At 52.3% G+C, this 20775-nt stretch overlaps 1 protein-coding gene across 1 annotated transcript in view; it reads right to left on the bottom strand.

The window, feature by feature from the left end:
• The window catches only part of C4H1orf198 (chromosome 4 C1orf198 homolog), a 33653-nt gene extending 13703 nt beyond the window's left edge, over positions 1-19950 (bottom strand). The window contains exons 1-2 of the mRNA XM_038533934.1: positions 19578-19950; positions 5211-5261 (exon numbers count right to left, since the gene is read on the bottom strand). Coding sequence (XP_038389862.1) covers positions 5211-5261; positions 19578-19919 — 393 coding nt within the window. The 5' untranslated portion in view covers positions 19920-19950. The remainder of the gene's footprint in view (positions 1-5210; positions 5262-19577) is intronic.
• Positions 19951-20775: the final 825 nt, after the last annotated feature.

Here is a 20775-nt window from a genome sequence, read left to right as displayed (position 1 = left end):
ACAGGAGTTAGGCTGTGACGGCAGCACAGTGGGGCTCTATGTTACCGTGCTCCTCAAAGTTCTGCTGGCAGTGAGGAGGGACAGCCACGCAGAGCCACTGGCTAGAAGCCAGGCCCTCCCCTATGCACAGAACATCCTGATGGAATGTCCTTCTGTCCCCCAGGGGCAGGAGCCACCTGCAAGCCAGGCAGACCCGAGCTCCAACTCTCCCCATCAGTTCGAGCTGCCAGCTGGTCACCATCCTCTCTGAGCCCCTGCCGAAATCCTGACCCACAGCAGGAACAGTGACACTGACTTCCCAGGCCTGAAAGAATTCAATGTGTGTGCAAGCGTCTGACTCAGGGCACAGCACACAGGAGCCATGACATCACTCACTGATTTTTCAAAAATTCAGCACAAAGGCTCCTAAGTGCTTACTATTCTTCCCAAGAAGGCGCCAGAAGGGGCTGGAAGGCCACCCTACTCTGGGAATGGTCTATATTGGCCCTCAGAGACCTTTTGATATGAAAGGAATCAAGGAACCAATCCCCACCAGCCGACTTATCATCCCAAACAGGCAGTGCACCGTGGGACGGGGACCAAGACGCCAAGATGGACAGAAGAAAGCCAGACAGCCAGCCAGGAGGGGGCAGGGAAAGGGGCAGCACAGTGGTGGTGGCGGGGGGGGTGTCCCTAGAGCCCAGTGACCAAGCGCCAGGGCCTGACCTGCCTCTGCAGGCATCTCCTCTAAATTCCCCAGCCCAGACCCACTGGGGAATGCCAAGAATCCTCTCTGCTCCCTGCCTCCCTCTCTGGAGCGTTCCAAGTGCTGAGTGTTTTCCTCTTGAAATATCAGTAGCATGAGAGAGGAATCCATTGTGGGGGCCCGGGGGCACCCCCTCCACCAGCTCACCCACCAAGCTGGTAGATGAGTGAGAAAGATGACTGCCACTCACCCCTAGTGGAGGCAGGGGGTGGAGGGCAGTTCTCCCTCTGAGCCTCCCTTCCATGATGGGAGAGGGCAGAGAAACGGGGGCACCAGGCTCTCTTGATCAGAGCTGCATTGTGCTGGGGCAGGGACCCCAGGTCCCAAGCACAGTGCCAGCTCATTCTCTGTAGGTGGGACCACCATGGGCTGGCCTAAAGCAAGGAGCCCAGAACAATCAGCCAAGAACCCCGAAATCCCTGACATTCTCAGTTCTGCCAAGCATCGTGACCTTGGGTCAGGCCTACCCCGCCTCAGCTGATCTACCAAGGGCTATGAAGTCAGAGCAGAGAAAGAGACGGGCACTTAGCCGGCACTCATTAAACATCTGATCAACTGGGAGCACCTGGGTAGCTCACCGGGTTAAGCATCTAACTCTTGATTTCAGCTCAGGTCATGATCTCAGAGTCGTGGGATTGAGCCCCACGTCTGGACTCCGTGCTCAGTGGCGTCTGCTTCCACCTATGCCCCTCCCTCCACTTGTGTGCATGCGCTCTCTTCCCTCTAAAATAAATATATAAATCCGGAAAGGGAAAGGGAAAGGGAGAAGGAAAGAAGGAAGGAAGGAAGGAAGGGAGGAAGAAAAAGAGAAGGAACAAAAAAGTCTGTTGAACTGAATAGATGGAGGGAAGCAGGAGCTTGTACGTGTATCACATGTGTAAATATGTGTCATGGGAATGGGTAAAAATGACAGAGGGAATATGTTGCTAAAGCTTTTCTCCCACATGAGTTTTGCCACCAAATGAAGCCATTCACTCTCTGGACTATTTTTCAAGTGCAGAAGTGTTTACTCATCTCTGAGCCTTAAGTAGAATGTCTGACAAGGAGTGGATGTATAATAAATGTCCACTGAATTTCTGCAAGTCGCTGAATGATGTCACAGAGACAGACTGTAGAAGGGTGGCTGCCAGCTGCTAGGGGAGGAAAGCAGAGCTGTTTAAAAGGGGACAGAGTTTCAGTTTTGCAGGACGAAGAGTTCTGTGGATAGAGGCTGGTGATAGCTGCCCCACAATGCCGAGTACTCAATGGCATGAACTGTCCACCGAGAAATGGCTGAGATGGTCAGTTTTCTGTTATGTGTATTTTTCAATTAAAAATGAAAATTAATTTAAAATAGATAATGGATAAACAATTGAATGAAAGGACTCAGTGTCACGGCTGCCAGGGCATAAAATCCTGGCTTAAAGATGACTACCTGTCAACTACACTCAAACATTTTTTAAAATAAACAAACTGCTACAAATTCTCGGCTACTCGCCACCAAGAGCTGTGGTCTATTTCCTCACACCTTGAATCCAGGCTGGACTGTGCCTCAATACGAGCAGAACAAAGCAGAAGAGACACAGGGCGATTTGCCAGCCTGAGCCTCATGAGGCCCTGGAGGCTTCTGCGCTCGCCCCTGGGGGACTCTCCACCACCACGTGAAGAAGCCCAGGCTGGCTCACTGGGAACCCAGGGCCCAGCTGACAGCCAGCACCAGCTGGACACAGAAGGAAGGTTATCCTGGAGCAGCCAGCTTCCACGAGGCGGCTGTCGGATGACAGGTGAGCCATCCCAGTCAAGGCCAACAGAACAACAGCCGGCTGAGCCCGGCCCACGCTGCTAAGCCCCAGAATCATGGGCAAAGAAATATCTGCTTTGGTCCATGAAGCTGTGGGGTGGTTTGTTATGCATCAACAGATAACTGATGGAGAGAAGGCGGTGTCAAATGAGGGAGAGCAAGAACCCACATCTGAGCTCCAAATCTTGCACCGGGAGATCGGAGCCGCCGTGCCCTGCCTGAAGCCACCTCCTGTTCGCAGCTCTGCAAAGAGGTTCTCACCAGTCTAGAAGTCCTCAGGCAGTGTGACAGAGCTGGAACACTCTGAATTGGACTGGGGAGGTGAGTGGTGGATCCTTCTAGAACTCGACCTTCACTTGTGAAGACAGGGTAGGTAGGAACAAGCCTCTTTGTTCTCTGGATTGCTATTTGCCTCTGTAAGGTTCTAACACTCAGCTATTTAAGCCCAATCTCAAGAGATCAAACTAAAAGCTGAGGACCCCAAGTGAGCCCGCCAGTAAGCTGAGTCTGGGCTAAGTGGGCAACACCTATTAACTTCTGGAGGCTTCTCAACTGACCGGATTCCTAAGAGACGTGGCTGGCAACTGCAGACACTTAGTGCCAGCATGGGTGTAATCCTTGATCCTATTTGCTGTCCTTGTTCTGGAGACACTTGTGCCGCAGGCTGGCCCCAAGTGGCTGAGCCTCATTTCTGCACCCGCCCCTGCCACTGCCCATCCTTGTCCCAGAATGTCATCTGCGACAAGTTAATAATAGATGGAATGTCCCATCTCACAAATAGCAGATTCGGGAACATTTCACAAGGTAATTTCTTAATAGAGCAGATATTCTCATGGGGCACAAGATGGATTTAGGGCTTAGGATGTTATAACTCTTTTGACCTCCGTGCCTTTATCACTGTGATATCATCAAACAGAGGACCCAGTCCAGGAAACTCTGTGCCGCTTTCTGGGACGCTGAATCCCAGGCTGTTCGTTCCCAACCGGCAGAGGGTCTATTTGCTTCTTATCACTAGGGATCACCTGCAGGGTTAGTGTTTCCCAGTTCCTCACTGGGGAGCCCCTCTAGGAAGACCGAGGGTCCTGGCTGACTGCCAGTGTGCTCATGTACTCTCTACCCACCCACAGCTTCCCTCCCAGTGTGACTAGACGAGGGTTCCTCACTGGTTTTAGGGGCTCCTGTATTTCCAGGCTGCTCCTTGATATCCTTCAAGCAGCATCCAGATCCCTAGGGAGGACCCGGCTTCCAGGCACACTGTTTCACTCAGTTTGCCCTCTGCACAGATCTAGGTAAAAAAGGACACGTGTGTGACGCAGGTGTTTGCATCTTTACTGCACGATGCTCAGGACCCCAGGGGTAGGTAATCTGAAGGCGGAAGGAATCTGTGCCCGCCAGATGAACATGTGCATCTGCATTAATACCACATACTCTCAAAACCATCTCCCAGCTCTCCTGTGAGGACCATTTCATGCTCTTTCCCATCCCCAGGACAGCTCGGGTCACTTGGCGCCAACAGTCACTCACCAAGTGCTGTCCTCATTCATAAGAACGTTGTCAGATCTTTGATTTTAAGACACAGACCCCACATGAGGACCTCTCAGGTGTCTTGTAGACCTCCTCACTGCTTTGCCCCCACTCTGACTCAACCCTCCACATGCTCCCTGGATGCCCACTTCTTCTGGGACAAGTGATGTGAGCCTAGCAGAAAACCAAGACAAGTGCCTGCAAGTCTTGGCACCTCAAAGTCCTGATGTGACCTCAAGGTGAACTAAGGCACACTGCTGTCTTTGTTACTCCTATTATAGGAAGAGCTCTCCAACACAGCACTAAATGTCCTAGAATCCTGGTCTTTTTCCTTCTTTCCTGTGGGTTACAGACACTTGCCTTTTGGTCCTTTTGCTCCTTATTAATGCACTTCTACTGGGGCAACTAGGGAGGCTCAGGGAAATGCATTAAAATCAGTTAAGCTAGACACTGCTAGGCAACTCTGGCAATAAATAATCAACATCCAAAATAATAATGATAGTAAACAAGTGACTAGGAGTTAGTGGTCCAGGCTGGGCTGTATTCGCTAACACCTGTCCATGTGGTCCCACTGCCCCTTCAACTCCATAGGGCGCAAAGAGGTCTTTCCCTTTCTTCTTGCACCCTCAGGTTCCAGCACCTTTGAGCTGACTCCTCCTCCAGGCAATCTTGATGGATCTGCAGCCTTGTCCCTGCCACTGTGTCTCTCCTGCCCCCACACCTACCCAACTTCCTGGCCCTATTGAGTTCATTTTAATAAAAGCAGCTGCCCCCCCATCCCACACCCCAAAAGCTTCCCTCCACAAGCTCTGCCTTGCAGAGTGCCCCTCCCAAAGTGCTGAGTGCTGGGGGGCAAAAGGAAGAGCAGAGAAAACCCCCAACAGGGCTGTCCCTCTTTCCCAGGACGGCTGGGACCCTAGTCAAAGGGCACTGGGGGGCCCTGGCTGCTGGTACTGATGACCACTTTAATTCCAACACAGCCCCACACCATTCTAACCATCCCAGCCCTCTCCCCTCCTGTCTTCTTCCACTAGCAGAAGTGCGTCACCTGCAGCCAGGCAGCGGGGCCCCTGCCTTCTGAGTCTATGCAGTGCTACAAGAAAAACAGAGGACTACACAATTCTTTTTTAAAAGGACAAATCTAAATTTAATCCAACTTACCCTCGTTTCCCAGGAGAAAGGGGCTGAGTGCTCATCTTGCCAAGTTATGTCCTAAAATAAAAATTCAAGAATAAATGTGAAACCCAAACCCAAACATACACCATGCAAACATCCACCCAAGGCCACAGGGAAAACAGACCTTAGGACTCATCCTAGCTCCCAGCTTGGAGCAAGCCTGATGTTTGGCTCGTCTACATAGCATGTGCTGACCTCCTCAGTTTGGCTTTGCCCTCACCTTTCCAGTGGAGGCGGCCAGGCACACCCCGGGACACCCCAGTCAAAAGGTTGCTCAATGACTGTCTGGGAGGCCCCTTGGGGACTTGATGACGGGGATGTGAGCAGAAAGGGCAAGGGGCTTTACAGGCTCAGGCCTCTACCAGCTACTGCACACGAGGCCATGATGGGAAGAGGACGCAGCCCTCTGAGCCTGTTTCTCTGATCTATAAGAGGAGAATCAAGCTTCCCTTGCAGGGTGGTTGTGATGATCAAATGAAGTAACCAACGATCAGAACATCAGGCAGTAATCCTCTGGGCAGTACCAACGCAGCTGAGCCCCCGCCATCCCCTCGGGCCCGCAGAGACCTGAGAGGCACTGCCCACCAAGGTCAATGAAGAACATGCCAATTTAATGCAGGTGCCCACTTAAGAGTGAGAGCTGTGACACTCTCACCATCACCAACAGAACACGACGGAAAGAGCCCTTTGGAGCAGTAACCAAGAATCTGGCCGTGGCTCTGCTACGTTCTGCTCCCTGGCCTAATAAACAAGTGATGGCAAAGACTGCCTTCTCTTGGCTGGCCCTCCAGGTCCCCAGCCACCTCCCTGTGCCAGCAAATGTCTCTCATCCGTGCCTCACTTCTCCTAGGGATCTCCTCTGAACTGAAAGTTGGGACATACTGGGAGATGCAGACTGAATATGGGATAAGGGATTTTAAATTGACATGTTCCTTCCATAGAGCACTCCCGGGAAGTGAGATCCTCCCCGCAGAGGTGCTCCCTGCCCCCAGAGGTAGATGAGGCTCTACCCTCCTCTGTGAGGCAAACGGGGTCCACAGTAGCCCATGCCGTCCCCGCCTCAGCCTCTGAACCCCCCTCCCTCAGCCTCAGCCCCGATGTTCCTGGCGGTGGGAAAAACAACCAATGAGAGGGAACATGGGCCACTGCCCCTCCACTGGAATTCCAGCTAAACCCAAGTTACTCCTCAACTTACAAACTCTGTCCCTCCAAAAATGGAAGTGGGCTGCTTGGAGGAATGTGAGCGAATGAACCCTTGTGCTGGGAGGGAGGCCTGCAGCCCAGCCTCGGGTGTCTGGGCTATGGGTCTGGGGGTGGGGGGGTGGGGGTGGGTAGGTAAAGGGAAATCAATTGGCAAATGTGCTTTTTTTTAAGATTTTATTTCTTTATGAGAGAGAGACAGCACAAGCAGGGGGAGGGGCAGGCGGAGAAGTACTCCCATTGACAGCCTGTCACAGGGTGCTCAACACCAGTTTCATGACCTGAGCCAAAGGCAGATGCTGACCAACTGAGCCACCCAGGTCCCTCTGTGCTCCTTCTACCCAGACATGGGACAGCCCAGTGGCCACCTCAGTGGACAGAGGAAGGGTCAGGAGAGTGAGGAGGCAAAAGGAGGCAAGGGGACAGACCCAGTGGTCACAGGCACCTTGGCGCTGGATCCCCTTATCCTGTGGTATGATCTGTCCTTATATATTAGATATACAGCTGAAATCGGCAAAAATTAAAATAAGGCTTTTGGCTTTGCCAGGAAAATGAGTGTAAGACTCAGAGGACCAGAGACTGAGCCTGGAGCATGCGCTCACCAGTGGTTGCAGCCTGCATATTAGCTGACATTCCAAAGGGGTCGCAGACAGAGAAAGGGTCACACTGTGATTTCTCCCAACTTGGTGTCAAGTCAATAGTTTTTTGTTTGCTCCAGCAAGAAACTCAGTCAAGGGGCAAATTCCTTAGATTTCTGCAATTCTGAGCTCATAAAAAATAATAAAACGCTTAACAAAAATAAACATGCCAAGCAAAAATGTTATTGCAGCTCTGATGTCAGCCGTGGCTGCACACTGCAGCGTTGGGAACAGGCTCTCCAGGCAGCTGGATGCAAAATGGCATCAGAATTGCCTGGTGGCAGTACATGCACACATAGTGTTCTCTTTCTTCTCTCCCACGATGACCAGCAGGCAACCAAAATGTAGCCAGGCACATGGTTTGGATGCTCACATATGCTGTATGTAGGGTGGCTTGAAGGGTCCCCACCTGCTGCCCTGGTGCTCAAGATTTGAAACTACCAAGGCATCAAAACACATCTGCCACTTAGACCACGAGATGTCATGGAGTGGGGTTCTAATTTGGCCAAGAGTCCTCACAAATTCCTCCCCATAAGGGACGTTTGTGCCGCAGACAATGCTGCACCTCTCTAGAAATTATTTCTTCTCTGGAGCACAGCACAGAAAGAAGCCTAGAAGTCACTAGATCCCAAAAGAGCAGCACAAAAAGCAGAGGGGATGCCACCAAGAGCCATAGGACATACAGTCCCTGGAAATATCAGAGGCCAACACAACATGTGGGAGGCTCTGCTCAGGCTCATGTGGCTCCAAGGACTGCAGGACGGACGTATACCAAGTCTTCTCTCCTCTGACATCCGAGAGGCCCAGGCTCCCTCTTACTGGAAAATATTCACTCAACACATTGTTCACCTAACAGGAAAGGTGCTTAATAAAAAGGGGCGGGGGTGGGGGGGCAGCCTGGTGGCTCAGAGGTTTAGCACCACCTTCCGTCCAGGGCCTGATCCTGGAGACCCGGGATCGAGTCCCATGTCAGGCTCCCTGCATGGAGCCTGCTTCTCCCTCTACCTGTGTCTCTACCTCTCTCTCTCTCTGTGTCTCTCATGAATAAATAAATAAAATCTTTAAAAAACAAACAAACAGGGACACCTGGGTGGCTCAGTGGTTGAGCACCTGCCTTCAGCTCAGGTCATGATCCTGGAGTCCTGGGGATTGAGTCCCACATCAGGTTCCCTGCGGGGAGCCTGCTTCTCCCTCTGCCTATGTCTCTGCCTCTCTCTCTGTCTCTCATGAATGAGTAAATAAAATCTTGAAAAGAAAAGAAAAGAAAAGAAAAGAAAAGAAAAGAAAAGAAAAGAAAAGAAAAGAAAAGAAAAGAATAGCTATTTCTCTGCTCAAAGTACCAGAATGCATATTCACACAAAATCTCCAGCATTTGCTTTACTATTCAGTAAAAGATGGATGCCTGAGTGTTTTTAAGATCTCTGTGGGCCCCAGACATTTGTACTGGCTGCAGCTAGCAGTGTGCTGGAGTGAGGCTGCACCAACTCCAGAAAGTGGTCCGTGAAATGTTCAGGAATTTTTTGAACCTGCTGTTAAATATAGCCATTGGTAGAAATTAAGTTACATAAGCACAATTAAAACACATTGTATTAGGGTCGCCTGGGTGGCTCAGTTGGTTGAGACTCTTGGTTTCAGCTCAGGTCGTGATCTCAGGGTCCTCAGGGCCGTGAGATCGAGCCCCACATTGGGCTCTGTGCTGAGCATGGAATCTGCTTGAGATTCCCTCTCTCTCTCTCTCTCCCTCTGCCCCGCCCCCCACCCAAATGAGTAAATAAAATCTTCAAGACACACACACATACTGTCTTATAAACAAAAGTAATATACTCCATACCCACAAGGATGAAAAATCACAAGTGTTGGCAGGGATGTGGAGAAACTAGAGCCCTTGGAGCCCTCATGCACCACTGCTGGGAAAGTGAAATGGTGCAGTCACTGTGGGAAACAGTGTAGCAATTCCTCAAAAAAATTAAACACACACACACACACACACACACACACACACAAATTAAACACAGAGTTACCATTAGATCTAGAAATTCTACCCCTAGAGATACAGCCAAAAGAACTGAAAGGAGGCACTTGAACAGACACTGTACACAGAGCTAGCTGCAGCTTTAGTTGTAGCCAACATGTGAATAGAACACAGATGTCCATCAACAGATGAATAAACAAAAGGTGGCAAATCCATACAATGGAATCCTACTCAGCCTTCAAAAGGAAGGAAATTCTGGCACCAGCTACAAGCAAACCTTGAGGACATTGTGCTAAATGATTATGCCAGTCACTAAAGGGCAAATATTACATGATTCCACTTATCTGAGGTACCTAGACCAGGCAAATTCATGGAGATGGGAAGCAGAATAGAGCTTACCAGGGGAGGGAGGAATGAGAAGTTATTATTGTTTAATGCATTCAGAGTTTCTGGCTGAGGTGATGGAAAAGTTCTAGAAATGGACAGTGGTAATGGCTGCAGAGCAGTGGGAATGTACTAAATGTCTACTTAAGAATGGTTAGAACAGTACATTTTCTATTATGTAGATATTCCCACAGTAAAGGAATCTGAAAAGGCAACACTGGATGAGTCCAACTGTACAACATTCTGGAAAAGGCAAAATCATAGGCAGTACAAAGATCAGTGGTTGCCAGAGTTGAAGGGAGGGCAGAACAAAGATTTTAAGGCAGTGAAAACACTCTGCACCATACTGTAGTGGTGGACATTCTCCTCAAAACCCACAGAATGTCCTGCAAGAGCAAGCCCCAGTGCCAACCATGGACTTTATACAATAACCATGTGTCAGAGTAGGGTTAATCCACTGTAGCAAATGTCCCACTCTGAAGGCTGATGCTGCCTGTGGAGGTAGGGGTTTACTACTGGGCTTTTCTGAGAACCTAAAAAACCACTTGCAACATGTTCTGCTCCTCCATGGGCCCCAAACAATCAGCAAATGCTACACGTCAGAGCTGCACCCCCGACCCCCCCGCCCCACACTCACTGGAACCAGGTGTTAAACAGTGACTAATACATTCAGGGCTGCAACCGATATCGAACACACTGAAATTCACCATATTTGACATGAAGTGCAAATTTTGCAATTCAACTTTAAAGTGATTTTGGTTAAAAAAAAAAGTGATTTTGGTAATTCTGCTTTTAAAATTGCTTCATTATGAGCAACTCCTCTATAATTGGGTACAATTCCTCTGTATAAGTCATAACTATTCCAAAATTATTATAAAATGAGAAACTCTGGACTTAAAGTTGATTTCAAACATGGGGAAATATTACAATTATTAACTTTCCCTCTTAATGAACTGGATTAGAGAGTACTGAGCATTTACTCTTCAGTAACTTTTTTTCCACTTCCAAGGCCAGGCCAGTGAATTTGTATTGTTGCATCTCAAGGATGGGACCGATAGCATCTGTGGACAGCACGGCCTGCGCTGGCTGTCCCCGAGGTCGCTCACAGATCTGCCCGATGAAGGAAGCCAACCCAGGGGCATGGGCTTTCTGAGGTGACCTCTGAGCGTTTCCCGCCCACCGCCACCACTGCACAAAGCCAGGCCACTAGCAGCCAGCAGACAGGAAGTAGCACCTTCCCTGGAACGTGGAAAGAGCTGACTTCAGAGACCGTGCAGCACGTGGGAAGTCGAGCCTACCCTCTGGGCTTCCCTGAAGGCTGCGGGCCCGTCTGCCACCTGGGCCTGAACAAACCACACCTTCTCGTGAATGCCCTCTCTGTGGCACACCTGTCTGAGGCAGTTGATGGGAATGGTCCCTTCCTGGGTGCTCACTGGCCCAGGTTTCACACAGGCACTATTCATGGACACCAGACTCAAGGCTCTCTCGAGAGGGCCCCCTACCCTAGCTGTTCACTGTCCCCAGACCTGGCTGTAAATCGGCATCACCTAGGGTGCTATGATAATAGGCAGAATCTGTAGCTCTCACCTGGCGTGATTTGACAATGCTAACAACTCCACAGGTAACTCTCAGGCAGCCAGTCCATTGAGGGACAGCAGCTCTGTCCATCGTGAGCACGTGGCCACACAGCCACAGCAGGCTGCTGGTGCCCGTGGGCCTCCAGGGCTCGGGGGTCCACCCCACGTGCAGGGGTGCCCTCCATCAATACTGCTAGGTGGCTCTCGTCGTCCCCAAACAGGGACTCCTACTAAAGCAACCCAGGGTTCGTGCGGCTCTCACAAGCCCCAGGTTTTCTGGGCCAGCTGTCTCCCTCTCTACTTTGGAGCGGGCAAGATCATGGCTCTGTGCATTAGTATAATCCACCGAGGCAAATCCCAGTCTCCTAACAGGCTGCAAGGCTCCAGCATAAGGAGAATCCCATTTAAAAACATGTATTTCTGGGATCCCTGGGTGGCGCAGCGGTTTGGCGCCTGCCTTTGGCCCAGGGCGCGATCCTGGAGACCCGGGATCGAATCCCACGTCGGGCTCCCGGTGCATGGAGCCTGCCTATGTCTCTGCCTCTCTCTCTCTCTGTGACTATCATAAATAAATAAAAAAATAAAAACATGTATTTCTTTATTCTTTCCCAGCATTCAAAGATTACAGACAAAACAACTGCACTGCACGTCCAGTGCCAGCGCTGCAGAGCTACAGTAGGTGTGCGACCACCAACAGTAAACACTCCTGTCTGCTAGGGTCACAACGGCCCCAGAATGTCGGAATATGGTGCCCGGTTCGCTCAGTTTCAGGGCTTACAAAAGTTGGAATCCCAACCCCTGAGCGTCCCATGGATAGATCTGAGCAATTCACAAGCGGTGCCAGGGTTCCTCGAACCCTAAATCTTCCCTGCACTCCTGAAGCCCAAAAGGTAGAGGAGTTTCTAGTTGACAGATACGGTGGCATCTTGAGTCAAGGGTAAATTTCAACTGTGAATACTGGAGGTCAGAGAAATCGGGCTGAGACAGCAGAGCCTGGGAAGGAGACAGGAAAGGAACTCCCCTCCCAGTGGGCTGCTTGGTGCCAGTCTCTACCTCAAAGAGATGGTCGCACGGTTAAAACAGGTGAGACAAGCCCACACTGTGATATTTAATCAAACACGTTCAAACGTTACATCCTCCCAAACACCTGCTGATGTTCACAGCAGCTTCACTCACGGTGGCCAAGACCTGGAAGCAACCCTGATGGCCTCAGCAGGTGAACGGCCGAACTACCGTACGCACCGACAATGGAACGTTACTCAGCGCTAACAAGAACTGAGCTCCAGGCCCTGGGAAGACACGGAAGGGCCTCCGGCGCATATTGCTACCTCCTGACAGAAGGCAACCCGAGAAGGCTACGTACTCTGTGGCTCCAACTGTATGGCATTCCGGAAAAGGCCCAGTCCGGAGACAGTACAAAGATGGGTGGCCGGGCAGCGCGGGTGGCTCAGCGGCTCAGCGCCACGTTCGGCCCAGGGTGTGATCCTGGAGACCCGGGATCGAGTCCCACATCAGGATCCCTGCATGGAGCCTGCTTCTCCCTCTGCCTGGGTCTCTGCCTCTCTCTCTCTCTCTCTCTGTGTCTCTATGAATAAATAAAATCTTAAAAATAAAAAAAAATAATAATAAAAACAAACAAAGATGGGTGGCTGCCAGGGGTGAGGGATGGGAGGGATGAGGGGCAGAGCATGGAGGGCTCTGACTTCCGCTCGATGCTCTGACGGTGGATACGTCTTTATACCTTTGTCTGGACCCACTGGATGCACACACCGCGAGGGAACCCTGATGGAGCCCACGGACTCCGGGCGAGGCTGATGCAGCGTGGGGCTTCATCCACTGCAGCAGATACCCCACCCCGAGGGGTGTCGGAGCGGGGGAGGTTGTGCCCGTGTGGGGACAGGGAGTATAGAAGAAATCTCTGTACTTTCTGCTCTGTCTTGCTGTTAACCTAAAATTGCTCTAAAAAACAAAGTTTGCTTTTTAAAAAAGTGGGTGAGTGAGGAAGAATGATTAAAATATGCCCCCCTTTTTTACCAACTGCTTCTTTTTAGGGACTTTTATTTATGTATTTATGGAATCGATGCTTCTCCTCCTGACTTGTAATATATTTAACTCCGCTGAGATAAGAGGGTTTCCATAAATGCAAGGACAAAACTGCAGCCCAACAAGACAAAGGCAGCTAGGACTGATCTAGCGAGCAGCTTCCACCGTGAATACAAATTCAGGGGCCCTGGCCCCCAAGACCAGGGCAGAAACGAAAGCTCGGTGCCATCATGGTAATGGGAGCAGGGGGGCAGATGATAGAGAGTTTTGCGGAAAAAAAAAAAAAAAAAAAAAAAAAAACAGAAAATGAGTAGGATGTTTAAACAGACCAGGCCCTCCTTTGCCTTTCAGAAAAATTGATTTTTTTTTCCTCCAGTATTAAGGGAATCTCTTGCTTATGAGTGTGAAAGGGACTCCTGTCAATGAAAGGGTTCTAGATTGCCAACATGCTTCTCAGCTCTGCCCTGTCCCTCCCTGTGTGACAGTGAATAAATCATTAAATTTCTTTTCCAAACTCCGTTCTGTGGCAGCCCCTGGGTCACCCTCCCACAGGAGCTAGGGAGACGGCCTGTGTGGCTGCTTGGAACCCCCCAGGGCTCACCTGTTCCACACCCTTCTTCCCCTACATGGGGTAGCAGGCCAGGTGCTCTCTGGGCAAAGAACCATCAGTCAGGAAGGGGAAGCCTGTGTGAGAGGCCCAACAGCCTCCCCCTTGAGGCCCATGGAAACAGATCTGGACTCGTGGCCACCACCTTCTCAACTCCTGTCCAGAGCACAGAACCCCAGATGCAAGGACATGAAAAGCCACGCGAATCAACCCAGTCATCTTTTCTAAAAACTGCATGGCTCTACCAGACAGAAGGTGGGAATCATAATTATACATGCCACTTTCCTTAAAAAAACAAACCCAAAATACTGAGAAAGTAACTCTCAAATTCCCTCATTTTGGGGTTTTTTGTTTTTTGTTTTTTTGCCAAAATCCAAAAAAAGGAAAAGCCAAACTGCTCAAGCAGAAGGGGAAGAGGTGACCTCACATGTGACAGGTCCTGTGTCAGGATATCATATATCCTACCAAACCCAAATCTGATAAAAAGTGAATACTTGAGCAAAGTTCTATAAAGATACCACCAACTGCTTCACAATGCTGCTTCTGCATTGTCTGGATCTTTTCACAGTAACATACATATACATCATCTTACATACCTTACAGCAATTTAGTTTATTTTTAAAAAAACAAACATCTAGGGGTGTCTGGTTGGCTCATTCAGAAGAGCATGTGACTCCATGGATCACAGAGTCATTGAGTTTGAGCTCCGTGTTGGGTGTAGCCCCCTCAGATCACTTCAGGGAAAGGCACTTCAGCCAGCTGGGAGCAAGGGCCAGATGGGGCAGTGGGGCTGGGCCAAGGCAGGGGCCCTCGGAGGCCTGCAGAAGGAAGTTCTGACCTCAAGCCATGCGGAGGGTATCAGGGAGTCAAGGAGGCCAAGGCTTGGCCCCAGAGGAGGAGGTGAAGGCAGAGAGGAGCATGGGGGCAGCCCAGCCCCTAGATCCCTGCAGGAGGGGGAGGGATGCAGGCATCTGAGGAGACACACTTCCTTCCCACAGCAGCTGGTCATGCTAAGCTGTTGAAGAGGAGGCGGAGCTGTCTGGCTCCAAGGCCTGAAAACTCTGTGTTCTGTGGCATGCAAAATCCAGATCATCAGGGTCCCTGGGGGCTGGCATATGGCACGTGGCAACCCCCTTCCTGGCCAGCTTCACCTACTTTACAGGAGGTGAAGGAGAGACAACTAGGTCCATGAAAAGTAAACACGCCAAATTTCTGGGGTTACCTGCTTATGGCCTGCAACACATCCCTAAAAATTCAGTTTTGAGGCTGGGGTGTTTTTTTTTTTTTTTCCTATTTGATAACAGGAAGCAGCAGAGGCAGACTGAGTGATCTCTAAAACCTTCTAAAATGAAAACCTCTCATCTCCCAGAGTAAACCAAATTCCCTAAACTTTATTGCTCAAGGAAGAATGCAGGAAAGTCAGCCTGCTGAGGGCATCTGTTTGCAAACATGCCTTCATGTTCATTACCAAATACCAGAGGAACCTCATGGGCCACTCAGTTCACAGAGGGAGACCTAGGCCCTAAGCAGGTGGCACCTTGCTGGTGGCACGGCCAGGAATGGAAGCCAGGTCTGGGGACTCCAGGTGCTCCTCTTCTTTCACTAGCAGAGTAGTAGTCCACCAGCAGCTAGTCCGAATTCTCTACACACAAGTTGCTTGGGGACATGACGGAGGGCAGGAGGGGTTGGTCACCTTGTGTTTAAATTTTAATAAGATCACATGTTCATGTGTGTGTGTGTTGGGGGGGGGGATTTTAAAGAAACTGGTGAAGATTACGGGCAGCCTAAGCAGCTCTAAAGCTAGAATGCCTCTTGTTTCCAATGGAATAGGCTTTGAGAAATATTTGCTGAATTGATTCCCAAGGAAATAAAAATCTGGAAACTGACAGGTCCCCTCATGGCTTCAAGGCACAGAAGCAGCCAATCTCCCTCTGTACCAGGCTGGTCATCCCAGTGAAGGGGGGAATCTGAGCCCTGATCTTTTTTTGCTGTATAGAAGACAGCAAGGGTACAAATGACACAGATGCTATGATGCTGGCCTAGGCAGAGCGGTCCCACCACGGAGGCAATGGTGATGTGTGAACTGAGCCCTGACCGTACTCAGGGCCACCAAGATCAATGACCATCAATATGTAATCAGCTTTCTACTTATTTTTTCCTGGATATGTAAGAATGACTAGAGGTTGGTCATACTTGGAGCCTGTATTTCACGATCTGACTTAAAACATGGAATACAAAAATGTTACTGGTGATGGGGGAGAGGGTGATGTCCTTGTTCTTCAGGGTAGCTGAAAGGGGAGGGGACACAATCGGAGGCTGATGTGACTGCTGATCCGGAAATAGGCCCCATTACGGTCACACTGGGAACAGAGCAAAGTGAAGCTTCAAACACGGGCCCCAAGGCACATCACCAGAGCCCACCAGGACAGAGTCCCTTCTCATGTGGACAACTCTGACGGGCTGACTCCAGGCTCAGCAGAACAGCAGAAATGTATTTATTCCATGCAACAGCAGAAAAGGCTTTATTTCATGATAATGATTTCGGCAAGTGGAAACGGATAGACTAGCTAATAACGCACTTGACACCTAAACGACACAGGGGTTAGGGACACCTGCATACTTGAAAATCCACACGTAACTTCTGACTTCCCAAAAAATTTACTGAGAGATTACTGTCAACCAGAAGCCTTATCAATAAGAAAAGCAATCGATTAACACATATTTTGTATGTGTATTTACTGTATTCTTACAATAAAGTGAGAAAAAGAGAAAATGTTATAGAGAAAAAAGTAAGGAAAAATACGTTTCCAGTACTGTATTTCACCCCAAAAATCTGCATATAAGTGGACCCATGCACTTCAAACCTGTGTCGTGCAAGGGTCAATGGCATTCTTGACCCGAAGCAGCTACAACAGGCCTTTCGTGGACGTGACCTCTCCTAGCATCCCGTTAATGCCATTCCCATCACAGAGGCCAGAAAACCGCAGCTCAGAGAGGCCTGTGATTTAGTCTCTGTCAAAAAGCCAGGAGATAAAAAAAAAAAAAAAAAAAAGCCAGGAGATGGGGGGAGCCGAAACTCAAACCGAAGCCTGCCAACAGAGCCCAGGCTCCTCCTGTTAAGAAAGGCCCTCAGAACCCAGTATACGGGGTGGCCTTTCCTGGAAGTACGAAGAGGCTGGCGCCTGCTCATCATCTAGTCAGACACTGGCTCTAGAGAGAGCCCATTCACTCAAAGCACCCGCCAGAGGAGGTCTATCTATAGCTGGTGGGGGCTGGGGGGGGGGAGGGGGTCCAGCTGGAGGGCCCCGGGGGGGGGGGGGGGAACATTCTCTCTTCCACAAGGCTTTGGAGGACCTGGGACATCAGGAGCCAGATCAAGTGGAAAGGGATAGGGTGCCCTACTCAATCTGGTTTAGGGCCCTTTTGGACAAACCTGAGTCACCTATCTGGGCCTCTTTGTCCAGCAGCGTAGCCGGGTAGACCAGTCCTCCCCTTATCCATCGCCTCCTGTGTCCAGGAGCCAGCCATCCTCCATGAACAGCGCTGGGCATGACACAACCAACTATGCTGGTGTCAACCTCTTGCCAGGTTTGGGGAAATGCGTTTTAAACTCCCTAGTGCTGGGGCACCTGGGTGGCTCAGTGGTTGAGCATCTGCCTTTGGCTCAGGTGGAGATCCCGAGGTCCTGGGATCGAGTCCTGCATCAGGCTATCCGCAGATAGCCTGCTTTTCCCCCTGCCTATGTCTCTGCTTCTCTCTGTGTGTCTCTCATGAATAAATAAAATCTTTAAAAAACAAAACAAAAAAACCCTCCCTAGCGCCATTAATGCACACGGCCACTGTAAGCAAAAACAGACCCCAGGCAACGTTCCTAAGTACCTCTCCTGAAATTCAGCCGCCCCGTAGCTGTCCACCATCTCTGCTCAAGTTGGTCAGAGGCATTCCAGGGCACCCTCTCGGGCGTTTTGTAAAACTGAGTTGGAGTCCAAAAAACAGGAGGGTTGGCTCCTGGAAGGGCATGCCGTTACCACAGTGAGGAGTTCCATTTGCTTTTAAATCACACTGGGTTTACAAATTCAGAAACAGCTCAGTCTGGCACCCAGTTACGGAATTTGAGTACAAAATTCACTTGGCCACATCTTTCCTTATCAGTGATACTGAGCCCTTATATGGCAAGAGCTTTTTGATGCTGAGCAGGCATGTGGATATTCTTAGCTGGACACAAGCTAAGGAAAAATGACAGTCACTCTCCAACATCTGTAAGTACTTACAGGTTTACTTCCTCTCCTATTTATTTACTCATGACTTTTCCAAAGAGGGGCCGCTTGCTTTTTCATCCCCAAATCTGAGCACAAACACTGCAAATGTCTTTATACAGATATGGATTTTTCACACTGAAAATGTTTGGGCTCTTAAATACATTCTGAACCTATATTTTCATCCCTCCGGCTTACCACACCCTTGTTTTTCCTGGCAAAGCCTTCAGAGTTTCAAGTCCAATGGAGTGGAGACTTTTCTTTGAGTTCTGTCAGAATAAGGCAATGCTGGCAGCATACTTCTCTCCTTCACACACCCATTATATTTAAGTGGGTTTACGACCACAAACATTTTGTATTGATAAATGTCTCAACACACCCAAGCCTGAAAATTAGCTTTAAAATTCAGAATTAACTAGAATCCCTTTCACAATCCACAACGCCCTGGGGAAACATCGCCAAGCTCCAGCTCCCCTCCTGCAGGCTCCCAGCCTTCAGAGTGTGGGTTTCATGGGTCTACTTCATTTTTATACTTCTTGCTCCTTTCCAGGTTGCCCTTCATGGTAAAAGTTTAGCGTGAAAGGCCAGATTCTAATGGCACCAAATGGGTTTTAGGGAAACAAAAAAACAGAAAGAAAAAGATCAAGTTTCTGAGCAGCAGTGAACACTCAGTCCTTTGTGACTTAGAAGAGGGCATCCCAGAGTTTTTTCTTGTATAGCTCTAGCTTTTCTCTCCTCTAGAAGTGTGGGCTCGGCGTCTAGACCAGAGACCCAGGGATGTCCTTATATGTGGCAAAGGCTTGGTGGCGCCCATTTAAGCTCACCCCTTCGTGTTTTGATAGAACAACAGGTCTCCATGCTCACCTCCACACCAGGTGAGCACATCACATCGTGCTCACCTGGAAAACCTCTTACGTTTGGCCTCCTAACCCGGGAAGGCACCTCTCCCTTCTCTTTACCTTGCTTGACAACTTCACTCGCCCCATACAACTCATCACAAATACTATGATTAACATATGTAATTTCCTGACTGCCTTCCCTGACAGGCAGGGGGCCAGTTTACACCAGGACGGGGGAGGGGCGGGGAGAGAAGCTGAGGTTAAGTCACGGTGGAGCGTCTGCCTTGGGCTCGGGGCGTGACCCCCGGGGTCCGGGATCGAGTCCCGCATCAGCTCCCCGCGGGGAGCCTGCTTCTCCCTCTGCCTGTGTCTGCCTCTCTCTCTCTCTCTCTCATGAATAAATAAACAAAATCTTTAAGAAAAAAAAAGTCACCGATGGCCATAGAGCTAAGGAGCAGAGTGGATTGGAACTCCGGCTTGGCTGGCTTAAAATCCCTTGCAGTTCCCGGGGCCCGCCTCGCCTTCGGCTGCGGGGGAACTGCCTGGCCCGGCGCGGCCCCGCGGAGCGCTGTGGGGCCGGCTCTTGACAGACCTCCGCGCCGCGACTCTCCCCTCCGTCCGGGGAGCCCCCCCCCGCGCCCCGCGCCGGCGGCCCCGGGACGCACCTCCCCCGCCAGCCACTTCCATCCCGCGCCTTCCCCTCCGCAGCCCCCACCCCGCGGGCGGCGGCGGCGGCGGCGGCGGCGGCGGCGGCGGCGGCGGCGCTCGGGCGGGGGCACCGGCCGGGCCGCTGGGGGCGCGGGGAGCCCAGAGCCCCCGGCCGCGCCCGCACCCACCTCGTCCCCGAAGCGCACCACCTTCTGGCCCGTGGGCCCGCGCAGGCCGGGGAAGCGCGCCAGCTCCTCGGAGTCCCCCGGGTCCCCGGGGCCGCGCGGCGCGGGGGCGCCCGGCCCCACCAGGCACCGGTCGATGATCTCGTCTTGCTGCGCGGGCGGCAGCCGCGCCCACTCGGGCCCGTACTTCTCGCGGATCTTCTCCTTGTCCTGCATGATCTTCCTGGCCATGGGGCTCAGCGACGAGAAGTAGGTGAAGCGCTTCCGCTCCCGGTCGTCCAGAGGCCGGTTCCCGCTCATGACCGCCGAGCGCGAGGCCGCGATAGCCGCCGCCATCGACGCCATGCCCGGCCGCCCGCCGCTCCCCCCGCGCCCCTCCCCGCGCCGCGCCCCTCCCCGCGCCGCCCCCGCAGCCCGGAGCCCCGCCCCCGCCCCCGCCCCGCCCCCGGGGCGCGGCGCCCTCCCGCCCCCAGCCCCGCCCCCGCGCCCGCTAGTCCCGGGAACCCCGCGCCCCACGGCCCCGGGGCTCGCCCTTCGCGCCGGCACCCCCGGGAGCCCCGCGGCCCTCACCCCGGGTACCGCGCCCTCCTGGAGCCCCTCCCCCGGAGCCCCGCCCCTCCCGGGCCCGCCCCTCCTGGAGCCCCTCCCCCGGAGCCCCGTCCCCGGGCCCGCCCCCTCCCGGAGCCCCGCCCCTCCTGGAGCCCCGTCCCCGGGCCCGCCCCCTCCCGGAGCCCCGCCCCCGGAACCCCTCCCGGGAGCCCCGCCCCTCCCGGAGCCCCGCCCCCAGGCCCGCCCCGCCCCTCCCGGGGCCCCGCCCCCTCCCGGGCCTGCCCCCCCCGGAGACTCGCCGCCACGCCCCTCTCTCGCGTGCTCGGCGCCCTGGGGCTTTCCCGCCCCGCCCGGTCTCCAGGGCTCCCCTCGGGCGGCCCGGGGGGCGGCCGCGCCCCGGGTCGGCTCCCGGCGGTCTGACGGGGTCGCTGCTGGGGACCGTAGAGCCACGTGGTCCCTTGTGGGACAAAGGAAACTTTGGTCGGTGCGGTTCGCCTAGGACAGCCGGTTCCGGGCCCGGGCCGCCCGCCGCCCGCCGCCGCCGCGCTCCCTGATGGCCCGTCTCCTCCGCCTTCGTGGAGCGCAGCCGGGCCGGGCCGGGGCGGGGCGGGGCGGGGCCGGGGCGCGCCGAGCGACAGACGAGGGCTGGGCA

Source organism: Canis lupus, chromosome 4 (genome assembly GCF_011100685.1).
Source record: "Canis lupus familiaris isolate Mischka breed German Shepherd chromosome 4, alternate assembly UU_Cfam_GSD_1.0, whole genome shotgun sequence".
In the NCBI taxonomy this organism is placed as follows: Eukaryota; Metazoa; Chordata; class Mammalia; order Carnivora; family Canidae; genus Canis; species Canis lupus.
This window is presented reverse-complemented; position numbering and strand designations above follow the sequence as displayed.